The sequence below is a fragment of the Rhincodon typus genome, chromosome 3 (genome assembly GCF_021869965.1).
Source record: "Rhincodon typus isolate 14 chromosome 3, sRhiTyp1.1, whole genome shotgun sequence".
Classification (NCBI taxonomy): Eukaryota; Metazoa; Chordata; class Chondrichthyes; order Orectolobiformes; family Rhincodontidae; genus Rhincodon; species Rhincodon typus.
The window spans coordinates 52,825,366-52,846,249 of NC_063334.1; the positions used below are offsets into that span (position 1 = coordinate 52,825,366).

Here is a 20,884-nt window from a genome sequence, read left to right on the forward strand (position 1 = left end):
GTGTGTGTGTGTGTGTGTGTGTGTGTGTGTGTGTGTGTGTGTGTGTGTGTGTGTATACTTCCCTATGTATTTGGTTTGTTGATTTCTGCTAGGCCTGTTTAGCATTGTGTTCAGTAAGAATCATAGTCTGCTTTAGCTTCAACTTTAGCTTTCCATCAACATTCATACATTGTACATGTTTATCAAAATAAATGTCTGTCTTGCTTCATGTTCTGATTACCCCTTGCATCTTTTTTCAACCATTTCCTGACTGGTGGACTCCAGTTGTTTCTTGTAACGTTCCACTTGCCTCAATTTTATGGTAATTCTTTTGATCAACCATCTGGTTCACTTAGTCTGTTTTTCCTCAAACATCCTGTGTGTGCACTGAGTGCCAGCAACTTACATGTGAATATAAATCATAGAATCCCTACAGTGTGGAAACAGGCCATTCGGCCCAACAAGTCTACACTGCCTCTCCGAAGAGCATCCCACCCAGACCCATTCCCCTACCCCTGCATTTCCCCATGTCTAACCCACCTAACCTAAACATCGATGGACATTATCGGGAATTTAGCACGGCTAATCCACCTACCCTGCACATCTTTGGACTGTGGGAGGAAACCGGAGCACCGAGAGGAAACCCAGAGCAGACACAGGGAGAATCTGCAAACTCCACACAGTTGCCCGAAGGTGGAATTGAACCTGGGTCCCTGGTGCTGTGAGGCAGCAGTGCTAACCACTGAGCCACCGTTCTTTTGATTTGTTCATGTGATGTGGGCACTGTTGACAATCCCAGCATTTATTGTTCATTCCTAATTGTGTAAAGTTTGTGGCCATTCAGTTTTTCAAATGTTTGTCCAGGTGTGTCATTTTACTGTTGCTAATTGTACAGATTTTGATACAAAGGTAAAAAAAGGAATATTTAAAGAAAAGGAGAGTCGTATGATGATCTTATTGACTGGTGCATCAGCCTCGAGGGTTGAAATGATCTACTCCTCCCGTTATATCTCCTCATGAGTCCCACAACATGACCGCCACATCATGCCCTTGCACACCTTTGGCTGGAGACAGTAATTGATCTGGGGTCTCCGTGGGTGGCATTGCTGGGAGAAGACGCAGCTTCCTTATTGCTGGTGCCAGCATTTATACCTGCTGACCTCTGACTGGCAGCTCTTAATAGGCATTCATTTAATATGTTCAGTCTTCTGGAGAGGAAGCTCTGGGAACTCTTGATAGCTATCAAGCTGCTGGTCGAGACCCCTGTCACGTGCATTAAATACTACCCTCAATTTCTTAACAATGGTTTGCACAGAGGGCAATGTAAACTATGGCATACATATGTCATTCCCAGGAGCTGTGCCTGGGCCTGTGATGTCCAAGTGTGTATTCCTTCACTTAACTAGAATGCTTTCAGAGCATATTGTCACTCTGTTCCGTGCATCAAGTGCTCTTTTGTTCATAGCATTAGAATTCTAATTAAACAACGGATAAATAGGCTGATAGATACCCTTTGTTAGCCACTAACAGTCTCCATTAATAGCTATTCACCCTCCTGGCTGGATCGTTATCCACTACTTTGTCTGTCCAACTGTCCTTCGCTCTCTTTGGGCTCTATCCCCAACTATTGTTTACTCTTTAGCCCACGTACACACTCACCACCCCCCTCCCGCCAACCCAATCTGCTGCATATAAACCAACACTTTCCTAGCTACTCTCAGTTCTGAGGAAGGGTCACTGGACCCAAAATGTTAACGCTGATTTCACTCCACAAATGCTGCCAGACCTGCTGACCTTTTCCAGTAATTTCTGTTTCTGTTTCTGATAGATGTCCTGATCACCACATCCTTCTGTTATAGTTCAGGCCAGATCCTAAATGTAATATTTTTTAGAAGACAAGTGTAAGGCACTCTGTGCCAGATATGATTCGATTGGTCCACCACTAAGCTTTAACCAAAACACACTTTATTCTTACAATGCAGTTTAAAAACAACAAAAAGAAGAATTGGCATAACTTTACTCTATTGAAATACTTCACGAAGTAATGTGTTACTTAACCACTAATCAACTGTTCCAATATAAGCAATGTCCCATAAACACACCATTGGCAAAGACCATTTGGCAACGCAGTTATTATTCTCACATGCTGTTCCCTCCAGTCATAGAGTCATACAGCATGAAAGCAGACCCTTCAGTCCAACCCATCTATGCCAACCAAGTTTCCCAAGCTAAAGTGGTCCTACTTGCCTGCATTTAGTCCATATCCCTCTGAACCTTTCCTATCCATGTACTTGTCCAAATGCCTTTTAAATGTTGTAACTGTGTGCCTGCAATTACCACTTCCTTGGGCAGATAATTCTAAGTGCAAACCACCCTGTGTGTGAAAAAATTTCCCCTCAAATCCCTTTTAAATCTTTCTGTTCTCACCTTATCTATGCCCCTCATGATTTTATAAATCTCTTTAAGATCACCCCCTCAACCTCCCAGGGTCTAGTGAAAAGAGTCCCAACCTGTCCTTATAACTCAAACTTTCCAGTCCTGGCAACATCGTTGTAAATCTTTTCTGAACTATCTCCAATTTAATAATATCCTTCCTCTAGTAGGGTGACCAGAATTGTACGCAGTATTTTATAAATGGTCTCCCCCATGCCCAGTACAGCCGCAACATGACATCCCAACTCCCTTATGCAATGGAAAGATATTTAAAAACAATATGAACTAAAAGCACAGTAATTCACAAGCAGTAAAAGAAAAATACTGCAAATATATTTGAAATAAAAAAGAAAACTTATGGAAATACTAGACAGCCCAGTAGAAAGAAACACCGAAAAAAATCTGCCCCTTTTGATTTTTAAGAGGAAGCCTTTCTGTCTAAGACTTCACTCTAGCAGCAGAAAGCTCAAGCTTTCAGCCCCAGCAGCCAGCAAAACATTGTTCAACTAACCAAGAGCAAAACTAAAGTCTTCTGGGTCTGCGTGAACCTGTCCCTGCCCATTCATGATTCTTTTGTCTCAATTTAAAAGAAAACACCAAGGGAGAGCTCAAAGCTGTCTATTAACTGCCTGTCTGAAGGAAATATTTTGGCACTAGTGTGACAACATGCCTCTGCAGGGTACACAGGACAAAACACATCTCTTAAAGATACAGTACAGTCCCACATTTTTACTGGTTTTGAAGGAGAAGAGACAAAAAATTAGGGAAACCAAATAGGTTTTAAAAGGTGTTTTGAAGAATTTGAAAAGTTACAGTAAATATTAAATTCCTGATATGAATTTTTTTCATTTATAAAATCATCCCATTGGCTATAATCCAATGATTCAGCAGCTAAAATAAACATTATATGAATGCGCCTAAGCTAAATTCGAAATCAGTGATTGGACTGTTGGAGATCTTAAAATATTCTGTTTTCATATTTGTTTATGAGACATGTGCATCATTACCTTCTCCAGGGCAATTAGAGAAGGACAGTGACCTGTTTTCTTGAATTACTGTAGTTCATGTAATCTAGGGGTACATCTACAGTGCTTTTAGGAAGGAAATTCCAGTAGTTTATCCCAGTGACATTGAAGGAACAGCCTGGTGTGTGGCTTTCAGGGGTTTTAAATATGGTGGTTTTCACATGCACCTACTGCCTTTATCTTTCTGGTTGTTAGAGATTGTGGATTTGGTTGGTGTTATCAAAGGAGGTTTAGTGAGTTGCTGCACTGCATCTTAAAGATAGTATGCAGTGCTTCCACTATATGCCAGTGTTGAAGACAGTGAATGTTGAAGGTGGTGAGTGGGATGTTTTGTTCTGCATGGATCAAACTTTTTGAATGTACAGTACACATACATGCAAGTGACAATCTGACTCTTGACTTGTGCCTTGCAGGTCATGTTTTGTGGAGACAGGAGATGAGTTAATTGCCACAAAATTCCTAGGTTCTGATCTGCTCTTGCAGCTACAATATTTATATGGCTGGTCTAGTTCAACTTCTGGTTAAGGGTAATCCTTAGAATTTTCATAGTGGGGGATTCAGTGATGTAATGACATTAAACATCAAGAAGTAATGGTTAGAATCTCTCTTGTTGGAGATGATTGTTGCCTGGAACTTGTGTGGCATAAATGTTACTTGCCATATGTCAGCATAAATGTGGGTATTGTCCAGATCTCGCTGCGTTTGGGCATGGACGGCTTCAGTATCCGAGGAGTTGCAAATGGTGCTGATCCCTGTGCAATCATCAGCAAGGATCCCTGCTTCTGACAGCATGATAGAAGGAATCAACTGAAGGTAATTAGGCCTAGGAACCTACATGAGGAGCTCGAGGGCTTATGTGGTGCAGAGTCAGTATCTCTTACTCTAATCCAGGAGGTCCAAGTTCAAGTTCCACCTGCTACAGAGGTGTGAAATAACATCTCTGAACAGGTTAGTAGAAAATATTTACTCTGAGGAACTCGTGCTGTAATGTTCTCGGTCTGACATTATTGACCTTCAACAACCACAACTATCTTTGTTTATGCTAGACAAGACTCCAGCCAATGGAGTACATTGGTACCATTGCTGTAGCTGTACTGCATTAGTTTGTCTAGGGGTGCGGAACAAGCCTGTAGTACTATTGATGGAATGTTGTCAGTGTCCATTATCTTTTCAGTAACTACTGCCTTCAGCCATTTCTTGACATCACGGGAATTGAATCAATTTATTTCCTAATTATAATGTGTTACAACAATTTGTGAAATCATAAATGAACAGAGCCTTCAGTAAAGTCTTTAAAATTTCTAATCAGCTGCCCGCTACTGCTTTAGTACAGCTAATTGACATTTTGACAGCTAATATGCATCCTACTCTAAACAAAAATTTTTTTCCCAATGGAGGTAAAGTCATAGAGTCACACAGCACAGGAACAGACCCTTCAGTCCAACTCGTCCTTGCAGATCAGGTTTCCCAAACTAAATTAGTCCCATTTGCCTGTGTTTGGCCCATATCCCTCATATCTTTCCTGTCTATGTCCCTCTGAATATCCTTTAATTGCTGTAATTGTACCTACCCCTACCACTTCCTCTCACAGTTCATTCTATATGTACACCACCCTCTATTGAAAAAGTTGACCCTCAGATCCTTTTTAAATATTTCCCCTCTACCTCAAACCTATATCTTCTAGTTTTGGACTCTCCTAGGGAAAAGACCTTTGCTATTCACCTTATCTATGTCTCTCATGTAATGCTGTATCTGTTAACCTGCTGGATATCTTCACGTGCAGTACAGTATGCAATAAAGTAATGATGCTGACCATGAAAATGTAATCCTGCGCCAGTTTTTTGTTTATTATTGCAACTTGTTCAATTGCTCCTAGGTACTGAAGTTAATTGTGAACTTGCGTTTTGTAAACATCTCATTGTATATGCTTTAGATAAATCTTTGTTTAATCCCACCTAAATTATATAAAATCTTGGATTATTTCACAGGTGCGTCATCGTTGGTATGAGCTGGTCATTAAACATAAACACACAGTTGCATACGGGGACTTGATAAAGTTTTTGGAGCAGGATCAGGTACTGTATTTAAGTACGTATTTAAAAAAAGAAAACATACAAAAATAAAACTTAGAAGAAAAACATGTTAAAAACACTTGTAAATTTCTAAAAGCAAACAATAGTTTCCAGGATATAATTCTTGCTCTGAGATTTTGTTTTAAAGGTGTTTCCACTTCACCTACTGTGGTACTGCAATAAATTCTATTAATGCAGCAATAAAGTATATTAGATGTCTAGGATGTCTTTATTACTGTTTTCATAACCACCTACTATCATACATTTAGAAAGCAATGAATACGTTTAAAAATTGTGAAGTTACCTTCATCCTGTCTTCTATTTTGCTTATTCTGCCTTCCTCTCCGTTTAGTGTTTCTCATATTTTCATTCACATATGCCATCACATCTGCTTTTAGTTTGAATGTCATTTGACTTTTACTTATAACTAATGTTAACTGTTCCAACTAGTCAGAATCGTCTTGAAGGAAAAATGATTTTGTAGATGATTTTGCTTACCAGTTTCTTTTACTTTTCCAATTCACAACATCTATTTTGAAGAAGGGTCCTCCTTGGAATGGTTAAACTCTAATTGACTGAAAGTATGTTTGAAGTGCTGTTCTTTTAGTTAATTGAGTGCCAGAACTCTCAAGGTGGATACCGTAATCAGCCATGCAGTCCTAATGTGATTTGGCTTTGTTACCAGAAAGTACACAAACCTTTCTCTCAGGTATTCTTCCCTTGTGTGACAAAAGACAGGGCGTTTTCTCAGACTTTAATTAAACAAACCATTTCTTTGTTTAACTCCTTAGGTACAAGCATTCAATATAAAATATAAATTCATTGCAACATTTACTTCTAACTTCATTTAGTTTAACTTCAATATTAACTCACTTCATTTAACTTCACTTTAACTTGAAATAAATTCATATTTAACCCTAACTTTAACTCCGAGTTTGGCTTGAAACAAATACTACCCCAATTCGAGTGAGGTGGCAAACTTTGCTCTCAGTGTAGGTATTGCCTTATGGTTCATTGTCTTCTCTGAAGACAACTTCAGAGCCCTCAAATTTGGTCTTGATGACTTTTTTGTGAGAATCCTTTGTTCTGCTAACTTTTATCATTAAATGTGATCATCCTTCTAGAAATGTCTAGGAAATCTGGTCCCAGAGGTGCGACCAAAGGCGGCTATAAAACACAACCAAACAAAAACCATGGGCATCATGCTGGCAACAACAACAGAGTGTGTGTCAGAGAGCCATGTAAGCACAAGCACACACATAGTGATAGTGGCCAGACTGATCAGAGCGGAACAATCTTCTGCCTAGAAAGATAACAGATTATCTACATTGTGAGTGTGACACGAAATGTGGATGAAGCGAAACAGTTAGAAAATTTTATTATTATCAGCGTCCATATCCCAAAGAATAGTGACATAGTGTTCGTCAGCATCCTGAAGAATATGTATTTGGATAGTTGGAAGTCAATGATACAACCTATGACGGGAAGGTTAGCTGCATATAATGGGCCATGCGTTAGCTTGTATTGATACATCGACATTGAAATGCACCTATGGTAAATTTTATAAACTATTAACTATTTTACCTGGTGGATATGAGTGAACCAACAATAGCATGGTTGCTGGCATGTGTGGAGCTCAGTATTGTGACTATTTTTGATCGCAAAGAGGTGACCACGGAGAGGTATTTCAGGAGGTGTGATTTTCAAAGGAAAGCAGGTGCTTGTACTTGAAGATCTTCACTTGAAAATATTGTCACCATTTAACAAAGCACGAGGGCAGAAAGCCAATAAGGCACCTGGCAAGTAGTTTGTTGGCCAAGGATCAACAATGATATTGAGAAGGCAGGCACTGTTATGTACGTGGGGAGTTCCTGGAGCAAAGGGGAAAGAACAGAGTTGAGGTAGGAGGAGATGAGCTCGGTGGTGCAGGGGCAGGCGGAGACAATGGGTCGACCGAGGCAGTCGGGGTTATGAATTTTGGGTAGGAGATAGAAATGGGCAGTGTGGAGTTGGGGAATTATGAGGTTGGAGGCAGTGGACGGGAGATCTCCTGAGATGATGAGGTTGTTAATGGTCTGGGAGATGTCATGTAGGTGGGGAGTTCAGATGTGCAAAGCATGCTAGAGTTACCAACCATATCAAAACAAAACTTCTGCATCCTCATGAAATTCCATCACATTTTTCGTTTAAAATTGCAAAATGTTAGGTACTTCCATGGTGAAATAACTGCACAGAAACCAGTATCCCATCACCAAGTCACCCTTTATTTACTGGTGCACAGTACACTGGCTTTAGCCACCCAGCTGGAGTCAGTCTCCCGAACTGAGGAGATTTTTAAATCCCCTGTTTATGTTCGTCAGCCAGGGATTCCTGACTGAGGTTGTTAATCTGGGCCCATCAAGGATCTTGTAGTCAAGAAGATCCACCTGATTCCAATCACTATGCATGGCAACCATTTTCTAACTATTATTCCAAGTTTCCAGCCATCAGACAATTGAAGGGCAACTCAAGTATGCCTGTAATATGCAAATAGGGATGAATCTTATGTTTTCTATGATTAAGTTTCTTCATGTGTCATGAGGGTTTCTCTTCACAAGGCCTGGTGAGTTTTTGCAGTGCATCTTACAAATTTGCCTCATTCACTATCTACTCTGCCCCTATGGTGTGCCTCATTAGATTTTATCCCCACCTTACTTTGCATTGTTCCCAAAACAACTCAGCACTGCTAGGATATTCTGGAATTGACTGGCATCCCTGATGCTATGCCATATTTAGAAAGCCATTATGTACCCAGATACGCACAGTTAGTGCACAGCTGTCTTGTGTAGTTCATGATATTTGCCCTGTACATGGCAGAGAATGGAAAATTACAACCCTCTTTGGGCAGGGTCCTGGAAGTTCTGCTAGATGCAATGGTACCAAAGTGGGCATCATCTTACCCCAGGCCTAACAGAGTAGGTAACAACACCAGATACAACAGTCTAGTCTGAAGTTGACATCTGGTTTGGTGGTGTCTCGGCTGTCTGGAGGAATGCAAAACAATATGGGAAGAAGGTCAATGACCTTTTCCATTCAGCAAGTGTTTGTGCCACCTTCTACTCTGCTATACTTCACATTCATTATCTCTGTGACTGTGCCCACCACCCACCAGAGCTTACTAATCTCTGGGATTCTTTATCACAGAGCTATTGAGTCTGGCCATTAAGAAAATTCAAGGTTGAGAGAGACAGATTTTTAATCAGTAAGGAAATTACATGACCTAATTGAAAGGTAAAGCAGACTCAATGGGCTGAATGGCCTACATCTGCTCCCACAACTTATGGTCTTCTGGCGTATGACTACATGCATGTATGAAACTGCTTAATCAGCATGTAATTGCATGGACTCTGCATCTTACTCGGGTTACCTGTTCCCCCACAGAAAAGTCTAGAGTGTGCGGTGAACATGGCTCCTATGAGGTCACAAAACTGAAATCAAGTGTGAACATATAGCATCCAGCATTTCAGTTGTGCATAAAACACATCCAAAGGTAAACCCACTGAATGAAATGTACCATGAAAACAGTCGGCTCTCCAACAATATGCCAGATACCAATATATCTACAAGTGAAGAATACCCAAGTAATGAGTCTTCTGTGGGGGAATAGGTAACCCGAGTAACATGTGGAGTCCATGCAATTACGCACTGATTAAGCAGTTTTATACATGCATGTAGTCATATACTATGAAGGGGGAACGATGCTAATGAGCAAGCAAACAGGATGTAGAACATGTACACAGTCTAGCTTGGAGCGTGCTGTGTGAGGTTATGCTGTTGTGTTTTCCTGTCACATTAGTTGCTGAATATGAAGACTGAGATAAACAGAACTAATATTTAGCTTACCAGTCCAGGTGTTAGATTGCTTGGCACGTATTTATCAATCATACAGCCACAACATAGTTTAGGATGAGCATTTACTTATGTTTTCGTGATAATGCTGTGGAATGGAGTTTACATAAGAAAGGAATACATTAATAGCATCTTTCCATGTCCGTAGGCCATTCAGAAACACTTCGCTTTAAAGGGATGTTTTTGCTGTTTTGTCACAGGTGTTATTTACTCAGAATCTTTTTGTTATATCTTATTAATTTGGTGGATGGAAAACGTAACACACATGCCTGTTTCATATAGACAAAACACTTAGTACAGCTCATTTTACAGTGTTGACAAAATTATCCATACAGTGCAATATTAATTTACTAAAACAGCATACAAGCAGGTAATATTTGGAACATATTTGCAGAACTTTACAACACAGAAACAGACCAGTTGACACCTAAAGTATTGCGATTGGTTTTCTCCATATGGACTGCCAAGTCATACTCCTGTTTCCTGGTTAGCCTTGATGATAATACTGTGTGAGTGCAACCAAGGTGTTGATTTCAGAATCCAATGACCAAATGGGGGAAGCCAAGCTATGATAGTGTTTTGGTATGAGCCCTGACATAGGGTTTCAAAAGCAGGAAAGATGTAGTAAATGCTTTAGCATATTCTATGCTAGCCTGTAATTAACAGGATGAAATGGACAAGAAATAATAACTGGCCCTAAAACTCTGAACTGACTTGAGAACTCTGTTACTACGTCTCTGGTGTATCAAGCATGACCTATGTTCTATTACCTCATTAATCGATCTTGGGGTGCCATCGTTTGCCACACTATTAATTTCCTTTTGGATATTTGGGATGTCTTTTCCTTTAAGAAGAGCTTAATGTGTAAGCTGTATTAAGGAGATATGAATTAATATCAATATCAATAGAAACATAAAAATAGAAACTAGAATAGGCCATTTAGCACTTTTGAGCCTGCTAGCCATTCATTAGAAGTGTGGCTGATCGTCTAATTCAGACTCCTGTTCCCACTTTCTCCCAAAACTCTATGGTCCCTTTAGCCCTAAGAACTATTACCTAGCTCCTCCTCGCAAACATTCAAAGTTTTGGCCTTTCTGTGGCAGAGAATTCCAAAGGCTCTCATTTTTTGGGTGAAGAAATTTCTCCTCAGCTCAGTCCTAAATACCCTATTCTATCTCCTTAAACTATGACCCCTAGATTCCTGAGTCATTGGGAGCATCCTTTAGTCTGCCTTCTCCTGTTGAAATTTCACAGATTTCTATGTGATCTCTCCTCATCCTTCTAAAATCCAGTGAACGTAGTCCCATCGGATCCAGTCTTCAATCATACACTAGCCCTGTTATCCCAGGAATCAGTTTGATAACCTTAGTTGCACTCCCACTGTTACCAGAACATCCTTCCTCAGAAAACAGATCAAAACTGTACACAACACTCCAAGTGAGGCCTTACCAAGACTCTATACATTTACAGCAGGACCTCCTATCTCCTGTACATGAATTCTTTCACTATGAAGGTCAACATACCATTTGCCTTCTTCATTGACTGCTGCATCTGCATGTTTACTGTCAACAAGTTGTGTACAAGGACTCGCAGGTCTTGTAACACCTCCTCCTTTCCCAATTCATTGCCATTCAGATAAGGATCAATTTCCCACTTACTCAACTTGTCCAAATCATACTGAAACATCTCTGCATCCTCTTCAGTTCATTCTCCCACCCAGCTTTGTTTTGTCTGCAAATCTGGAGATGTTACATTTAGTTCCCTTATTGAAATATTAAAAAAGTATGTATTATGAATAGCTGGGGTCCCCCCAAGTGCTGATCCCCGTGGTACTCCACTGGTCATGACTGCCATTCAGAAGAAGATGTTTCTTCCTTCTCTTTGTTTCATGTCTGCCAGCCAGTTCTCTATCCACATCAACGTACTACTCCCAATCGCATGCGCTTCAATTGGAAGCTAGACAAAAGCCTTCTGAAGTCCAAATTAACTACATTCATTGGCTTACTCTTGTTAACTGTACAAAATTCTAATAGATCTATCAAGCATGATTTCCCTTTCATAAATCTTTGCCTGCTTTGTCTCTTCTTGTCACTGTTCTCCAAGTGCTCAGCTAGTAAATCTTTTGTAATGGACTCTAGATTTATTCCCATTACCAACATCAGGCTGACAGGTCTATAGTTTCCTGTTTTCTGTCCACCTTTTTTTTAAATGGTGAGGTTATATTAGCTACCCTCTAATCCATAGCAACTATTCCATGGTCTATACAACCTTGAAGTGTGACGACCAATGCTTTCAGTATTTCTAAGGCAACTTTTATTTTAAAAATTTATTCATTCATGGGATGTGAGCATGAATGCTGTCCCTAGTCCCTCTTGAAAAGGAGTTGATGAACTGCTGTAGTTTATGTATTTTACTAGACTCACAATGCTGTTAGGGAGGGAATTTCAAGATTTTGACCCAGCAACAACAAAGGAATGATGACATATTTCGAAGTCATGATGTTGAGTAAATTGGAGGGTAACTTGTAGGTGACAGTGTTCCTGTGTATCTGCTACCCTTGACATTCGAGATGGAAATGGGTGTAAGGGGCTTGTAGATAGCACACTCCGCTACTACTTTATTGTTGATGAATGGAGTGGATGTTTGTGGGTGTGATGCCAATCAATCGGGCTGCTTTGTCCTGAATAGTGTCAAAATTCTTGAGTATTGTTGGAGCTGCACCCATTCAGGCAAGTGGGGAGTGTTCCATCACAGTCGTGATTAGTGACTTGTAGATGGTGGATAGGCTTTGGGGAGTCAGGAAATGAGTTATTCACCACATTATTCCTGGCATCTGACCTGCACTTGTAGCCACTGTGTTTATGTGGCAAGTCCAGTTGAACTTCTGGTCAAAAGTAACACCCACAGTGGTGTTGATAGTGGGAGATTCAGTGATGGTAGCATCATTAAATCTCAAGGGGTGGTGATTATATTGTCTCTTATTGGAGATGTTACTGCCTGGCATTCATGTGGCACAGATGTTACTTGCCATGTGCAATTTTCTGGGTATTGTCCAGACTTTGTTGCATTTAAACATGGACTGCTTCAGTATCTGAAGGGGTAGTACGTGGTGCTGAATCTTGTCAATCAGCGGCAAATATCTTCATTTCTGACCTCATGATGAACAGAAGGTCATATATGAAGCAACTGAAGAGGTTAGACCTGGACACTACACTGAGGAACTTCTGCAGCTACAGCTGAGATGATTGAACTCGAACCACAACCATCTTCCTATGTGCCAACTATGACTCCAACCAGTGGAGAGTTTGCCCTATGATACCCATTGATTTTAATTTTGCTAGGAAATCTTGATGCCACACTTGGGTGAATGCTGCCTTGATGTAAAGGTCCGTCACTCTCACCTCACCTTTGGAATTTAGCTATTTTTGTCCATGTTTGAACCAAGGCTGTAATGAGGTCAGGAACTGCATGGCTATGGCAGACTCAAACTAGCCATCAGTGAGCAGGGTATTGCTGAGCAGGTGCAGCTTGATAGCATTGTTGAGGACTCCTTCCATCCCTTTACTGATGATCGGAAGTAGTCTAGGTAGTATTTGAGTGGGTTGGATTTGTTTTGCTTTGTGATGCATTGGTGGGAATAGGAGCAAACTCTCCACTGATTGGAGTTATACCTGACATTCAGGAAGATAATTTTGTCTTTTGGAGGTCCGTCATCTCAGCTGCTGGACATACAACCATTTTCATCTGCCTCACCATTTTCAGCTGTTTCGTCAATGACCTCCCCTCAATCATAAGATCACGTGGGGATGTTCGCAGATAATTGTGCATTGTTCAGCACGATTCATGATTCCTCAGATGCTGAAGCAGTCCATGTTCAAATGTAACAAGATCTGGATAATATCTAGGTTTGAGTGACAGATGACAAACTACATTCATGCAACACAAATGCCAGGTGATTTCCATTTCTATTAAGAGACAATATAACCACCTCCCCTTTACATTCAGCAACATTACCCTCACTGAATGCCCCACTCGACATCCTGGGAGTTGTCATTATCAAGAAACTCAACTGCTCTCGCCGCATAAACACAGCAGCTACAAGAATAGGTCAGAGGATTGGAACACTGTACCGAGTAACTCTCATCCTGAATCCCCAAAGCCTGTTCACCCACTACAGAAGTCGGGGTTATGATGGAGTACTTCCCACTTACTTGGACAAGTGCAATTCCAACAACACTCAAGAAGCTTGATACTATAAAGAACAAAACAGCCACTTGATTGGCACCACATCCACAAGTATCCAAACTGATTGAATTTGTAACACTGAGTGATTGCACTGTCTTACATGTTTGCATTGGGAGTGATATGAATACTTGGGGTTGTGTAAAACATTTTGTTGTTTCATCAACCAATTATAGTGAAATGTTCCTTTTCATTTGAAGTAACATTTGCCAGTTTCATGTTTGACTTAAAAAAAATTCAAAAAACTGTGGGTGCTGGAAATCTGAAATTCAAACTAGAGAATGCTAGAGAAACTGCAAGTCTGGCTACATCTGTAAAGAGAGAAGCAGAGTTAACGTTTCAAGTCAAATGACCCTTGTCAGAACAGACCCTTCTGACAGCATCCGCAGTTTTTTGTTTATATTTTTGTAATACGCTGCCACATCTCTCTCAGGCATATCCCCCTTGAGGAAGTTTTGTTCCACTCTCTGACAGTTCTGACAAAGGGTGGACTTGAAACAATAACGCTGCTTCTCCTTCTGTAGATGCTGCCAGACCGGCTGAGTTTTTCTAGCACTTTATGTTTGTGTTTCATGTTTACATTGGTTACTATAAAAGCTACAAAGATGGATTCTTGTGGTAATTTCATCATTTGGGAGCATTCTGTAAATTTGTTTGTTTTGGGTTTATGGTTTCCCCACAGGTGTTGTAACAATTATGGCTGATGACCATTCATGGAATTCATTGTCACGGATCCAGAATGTTTTCCTGTATGACAACTCCCTACATTGGCAATTAGCACATGGCTTTTTGATATGCTCAAATTGAGAAGAAAATTGCCAGACTCTAGGGACAACTTTAAGACTATTTTTATAGTCCTACATTCTAAAGAAAAAACGGTTGTAATCAGAGGAACAATGGCACAGATCTTAATATTACAGTCTGTTGCGAAGTTGGGTAGAGTTTCTGTGGTTTGGAAGGCAGGTTGTTAGAATTTGATGTTTGTAAAGTGATAGGAGAGAAAAGTGTGTGGTCCCTTTAAAAGATGTGTTTTTCTAGGCTTGGAGATTTTAAGTAATGGGCAGGTGCACAGTAGCTCTTGTATCAAAAAGCTGTGTGATTAAAAACCTAGGCAGTGGTTTGTTTTGTTGTTAAGGCAACCAGTTTGAAAATCAGCCAATTACTTTAAATCAGGCACTTTTAACCTAAAAACCAATTAAATTTGATCTGATAGTTTTGACAACCTAGGACCAATTCTACTGTAAAAAATTAGTAGGTCATCAAGGGTATAAAAGAAGAGGGCATTTGACAATTGATGTGAGAGCAACTACCACCTGTTAGAGTTAACAACCAGTACCCCGAAAGAGAGAATCACTAACTGTCACAGAATTCTCTAAGCTCTCAGAAAACCATCATCTGACTAAAGCACAGCGGCACTGTTAGCTAATATTCCTGACACAGGAATTTGTTGGAGAAAGGTGCTGCTGACTGAAGAATGGCGGAGAAGGCACAGAACATTCCAGAAGACGTATCCTGGCTGTAATATTGAGAGACTAAATTTTGTTTTTTTATTAATTTGATTTGTATAAGTGGGACTTGTATTTATTGGAACAAGCAAACATTAGAATTTTCTTTTATTTGGGAACAGTTAGTATTTAAGGGGGAATTGTTTGGTTTGTTAGTAGTTCTGTTAATCTGTGCACTGTTAGAGTTAGGTAAATCAATAGTTACTTGTTGATTGTAGAGTGACTGTCAGCAGTTCATTTCATTTAACCTCCCCTTTATAACAGATTGGAGGTTCAGAGGCAGGTTATACCACTTCTTACACTTCCCTTAAAAAATTATGTGGCTAGGCGAGCTTCTCTGGGTGTTTCAGATTTAGTTATCAGAGGGGCTCGACCTCCACTATGTTACAGACCTGGTCTTTACAACATGAAAATGATCCATTAGTATGACAGTAAAAACGTACAATGCATGGAATAATCATAAGAAAGCCCTTTCACACCTCCTATCAGCCAAGTGAACTTTCTCTGGACTGCCTCCTATGCCAGTGTGTTTCCTTAGATAAGGGGACAAAACTCTTACAGGACTTGAAGTGCCTTTACAAGCCTTTATATTAAACTATTTCCTAAATAAATTAGATATAAAACTTGGAAAACTGAACTGTATTTTAAAAAACATAATCTGCTTAGTCTATTCCTTATCTAAGATCCTTATCTCAATATTTACACTTGATCACAAGCTCGTAGAGTTATAGAGTCATACAGCATGGAAACAGGCCCTTCGGTCCAACTCATCCATGCCGACCAGGTTTCCCAAACTAAACTAGTCCCATTTGCCTGCATTTGGCCCATATCTCTCTAAACCTTTTCAATTCATATACCTGTCCAATGTTTTTTTAAACGTTGTAACTGTACCTGCATCTACCACGTCCTCTGACAGTTCATTCTATAAATGCACCACTGCCTGTGAAAATGTTGCCCGTCAGGTTCCTTTTAATTCTTTCCCCTTTCACCTTAAACCTATACCCTCTAGTTTCGAACTCCTCTACCCTAAGGAGAAGACCTTGGCTAGTCTCCTCACTTCTGCGTATCATGATTTTATAAACCTCTATAAAGTCACCCGTCAACCTCCCACACTTCAGGGAAAAAAGCCCCAGCCTATCGAGCCTCTTCTCGTAACTTAAACTTGGGTTCTGCTGCTCCTTTGTCTCTGCACTGACTCCACTCTGACGTAAGTCTGATATAATTTCTGGCCACTTTGAGTTGCTCCCACTCTTAGTCTCAACCCTGCTCTGCCACTGCTTTCTTTTGTTAGTTCCATCAGTTCCTGCTCCTTCTGATGTTATCTATCCAAGTTAATGTATAACTTTAGATGTATAATTATATTAACTTTATGCTTCTCCAATGCTTGCTAATTTTTTAATGGTTTTATTAGTCTGCTTTGCTACTTTTTGTGAATTATTTATCTGCATCCAAAGATCGCTCTACTCCATTCTAAACACTTACTTTTGAAGAGATTTGTTGCCTAACCTCCTTTAACAAGTGTACCACCTCACAATTGTTTTGTTCAAGCTCATTTGAAACTCAAATAAACAATTTATTAATATAGTTGTCTATTTTTGTTGCAGTTCTTATTAAATCAGTGAATGTTTTAATATATATTTTCTGCAAATTTTAAACTCGTACTTATTATTCCTGAGTCAAAGTTTCTTATGCAAGTATTGAACAGCAATGGTCCCAGCATTGACTCTGTGAACTCCACATCCTGTGTTTGAAAACTGAGAAACTACCTTTACCATCTCCTTTCAATTTTATAGTCAGTTTGCTAAACGTTCTGCTACTTGCTGTCTAACTCCATGTCTTTAGGTGACACCTTAGCAAAAGCCTTTCAAAGTTAAACTGTACTTGATGGAACCTTATGCCCTCCCCTATGGTGAGTTTGATGTTGGGAGGCATTAAATCTAGCTGGATGGTGGTTGGATGGGATGAGGGGACCCTGCCATAACCCTACCTCCACCCTGAATAAGTCTGTGGTGGAGAGGCCTGTGGACATCTTACCCTACCATTGGTTGGAGCCCTAAAGTAGCCAATCACCACCTGTTTAAGGGTTTAACCCTACTGCTGCTCATAATAAATTAGTTGCCAGCGAAGGCTTGTCATGAGGGGAGTGTGACAAGCAAGACCTAGCCAGGCTTCTTTTAGGCTCCCTAGAGAAGGGGCGTTCCTTAATCAAAGACACGGTGTGTGATCAAGGAACCAGGTAACAGAAGGCAATGGACAACTACTGAAAATCACTTCCCCTTTCTGTGCTACCAATACTCCTCTCCTTCCCTCCCCAACTTGTGACCCCCCTCCCCCAACCACCATCACTTACTATTCCTGGGTCTATCCTCAATCTCAGCCCTCAAGTAAATGTAGCACCAGTACCTTAAAATGATTCAATGAAGTTGCTCAAGCATGACTGTTCCTTTTGGAATCAGTGTTCATTGTTTTTTGTTATTTTTTCAGTTCCTGAGTGGGAAGGGAAATTTAAATTGAAGACATGTTGAGAGTAACAGATTGCCACATTAACATTTGAGAAAACCCGAAGTAAGTGTGGTTCATTTGTCAGTAGCTTTTTAACCCAGCCGTTGCATTTACATCTGACTTCTGGATTTCCTGAGAAATTAGGTTAAGCAGACAATATTTAAAGAGTCACTCCAAAAATAACAATTGATGAACTTTTGTGGTGGTAAAATAAAAAAAAAGCAACAGTCAATATGAAGCCCAAACGTTTAGAGATTTTAATGGAAAAATAAAAATTAAAGAAGATAACAGCAGAACTAAGCCATAGCCCCCGTCAAGCTTGCTCAGTATTATCATGGTTGATCTTGTATCTCAGTGTCACACTCCTGTGCTTTCCCCATATCCCTTGACACCTTTAGCTTTTAGAAATCTGCCTATTTCTTCCTTAAGTAGTGTCTTTGCCTCCACTGCCTTCTGTGGTCGAGAATTCCACAAGTTGACAAGAAATTTCTTCTCTGTACAAAAGGGCCTGCTGCACATTCTGATACTGTGGCTTCTTCTGGATCCCCCCAAACAAAAGGAAACATAATTCCTGTACCCAGTCTGTGCAGCCCTGTCAGAATTTTATGTGCTTCAGTGAGATCCCCTCATGTTCCTCTAAACTACATTGGATATAGGACCATTTCCCCACTCGTTTAACTTGTCTAAATCACATTGTAAGCTCTTTATATTCTCCTCACGATTCCATCTAATTTTATGTTGTCAGAATATTTTGAAATATTACATGTGATGCCCTCATCCAAATCGTTGATTTGTATTGTGAATATCTGGGGTCCAGGCACTGATCCCTGGTGTACCCCAGTCGACACATGCCTTCCAATCTGAAAATTACCCGTTTATTCCTACTCTGTTTCCTGTCTGCTAATCAATTCTCAATCCACGTACTTTGATTTTACAGACTAACCTCTTGTGTGGGACTTTATCAAAAGCTTTCTGAAAGTCTCGATAACTTTCTTTCTTATCAATTCTGGTAGTTATGCACTCAAAAACCTCCAGTCTGTTTGCCAAACATGATTTCCCTTTCAACATTGCTAAAATAGACTGGAAGTTCAAGCTTTTTGACTTGCATTCATCAGAAATAGCTTGCAAAAAACAGACCATAAAAGTTGACACTGAGAGTGCTGATTAGTTGAGATGTCTTGGCATGGAAATGCAGCTAAAACAGTTAACTGCTGACCTTAATTTTCAGACCAGGAGGGTAGTGTCTGATTGTTCAGGGTGTTTCCATAGGGATACAACAGAGTTTTCCTGTCTCAATGATCTCTTCTTTGAAAAAGGTGCAATGTATGTATAGATTCCTTTTGCCTACATAAAACAGAGTACTGAGTATTTATGTATAGCGTCCAGCATGGATGAGTGCATCAGTGTGCAATCCCAGCTAATGACCTTAAATTGGTTTTGGCTGCAACTGTTAGCACAGTCTGGATTATTTAATAAATGGTTTCCAAAGCAGAATTACTTCAAATGATGAACATATTTTTCTGAGGCATGCTAACTCAAGCTGGTTGGCAAGAGTGACATGCTGCCACCTGCAAATGGTCAACGGGACATGTTGTTTGGAGTGATCTCTCAGTCACTGAGACATCTGTCTTCACACCAGGCATCACATAATGATGAGTGCAGGACAAAGAGCTTCAAATCTAGTCTCATTTTAACAATGTTTAAATTGATGACGTCTCTTTCATCAAACCATTGATGACATGGACATTGAGTAATCCTGTTTGTATTTTTCAAGTGTCCTGCTATCATATCTGTTGTAGTAGATTTCAACCTTTTCCCTAATCCTGATATTAGAGTGACCAGTCTGTATATCCTGGTTTTCTCCTTCCCTTGTTTCTTAAATAGGGGGTTACATTTACCACCTACCAATCTGCTGGGAATTTTACAGAATCTTGAAATATGTCTACCAATGCATCTATTACTTCCATTGTCACCATCTTTTCTCTCCTGGGATAGAGATTATCAATCCCTGGAGTTTCATCAACTTTCACTCCCATTAAGTTCTTCTGCTCCATTTTTATGCTAATATTAATTTCTTTCAGTTCTTCCTTCCCAATACACACTTGCCTCCATAGCATTTCTGGGAAATTACTTGTTTCCTCTGCTGTGAAGACAGAACTAAAGAAGTTGTTTAATTGCTCTGCCATTTCATTGTTGTCCATTATCAATTCTTCCATTTCAAACTGTAAAGAGCCTAAGTTTGTCTGCATTTATTATTTTCTTTTTACGTACTTATAGAAGCTCTTATTATCTGCTTTTATGTTCCTTGCAAGTTTACTCTTGTATCCTGTTTCTTCCCCTCACAATCAGCCTTTTGGCCTTCCTTTGCTTTATTTTACTTCACTTGCTTAGAATTTAATACAATGTTTAATTTGTTTTATTAGCCATAGTTGGCTCCTTTCCCTGTTGTGTTCCTTTGCTCAAAAGATGTGCATAGTGATTGCAAAGTGTGTATTCATTCCTTAAATATTAACCACAGGTATCTACAAGTAATGCCTTTTAATGAAGTGATTCCACCTATTGCAGCCAACTCACTCCTTTTGTAGTTTCTTTGTAGTTCATTTATTTCATTGAGGACTCCATTCTTGAGTTCCATTATTTCATTTTCTGTCCCAGTGATGAATTCTCTATTGTACTGGACGCTTTCTTGAAGAACCTTTGGCAAGATTATCACTTGACCCTTCTTGCAAATGCTCCGTGAATTCATATATAGTACTTTTACACTTTTTTGACATCTTTATATTCCTTTTTGTACAATGGCCCAATTTACTGCTAGCCTTTTTCAATGTTGTCTCCCCACCAAGGTTCTCATTCCCCTTGCTCCTCTGGTTCAAAACTTCCCCAGCAGTGCTAGCAAAGGCCTCTGAGAGGATACTGTTATGGTCCTGCTGGTGCAAAACCAGTGTAGCTTGTATAGATCCCATCTTCCCCAGAATCAGTCAAAATGCCTCCAGAATCTAAATCCCTCCCTTGTTCACCATCCCTCCAGGCAGGTATCCAATTGGTCTATTCTCCTATCCGTGATCTCACCGGTATGTGGCATTGGGAGGAATTCTGTGATTGCTATTTTTGATGTGCTGCTTTTTAATTATTTCCTAGTTTCTTATATTCTGCTTGCAGGGCCTCATTCCTCATTTTATCTTTGTTTATACAGATGTGGACTATGACCTCTATCTATTCTCCCTTTCTTTTCAAAATG

General features: G+C 39.9%; 1 protein-coding gene and 1 long non-coding RNA gene across 2 annotated transcripts in view; one reads left to right on the forward strand and one right to left on the reverse strand.

Moving 5' to 3' along the window:
• The window catches only part of LOC125481137, a 12,123-nt gene extending 5,956 nt beyond the window's left edge, over nt 1-6,167 (reverse strand). The window contains exon 1 of the long non-coding RNA XR_007261226.1: nt 6,008-6,167. This is a non-coding gene — a long non-coding RNA (uncharacterized LOC125481137). The remainder of the gene's footprint in view (nt 1-6,007) is intronic.
• Nucleotides 1-20,884, forward strand: part of LOC125481131 (aminopeptidase O-like) — a 158,642-nt gene that overhangs the window by 99,447 nt on the left and 38,311 nt on the right. The window contains exon 5 of the mRNA XM_048592290.1: nt 5,426-5,512. Coding sequence (XP_048448247.1) covers nt 5,426-5,512 — 87 coding nt within the window. The remainder of the gene's footprint in view (nt 1-5,425; nt 5,513-20,884) is intronic.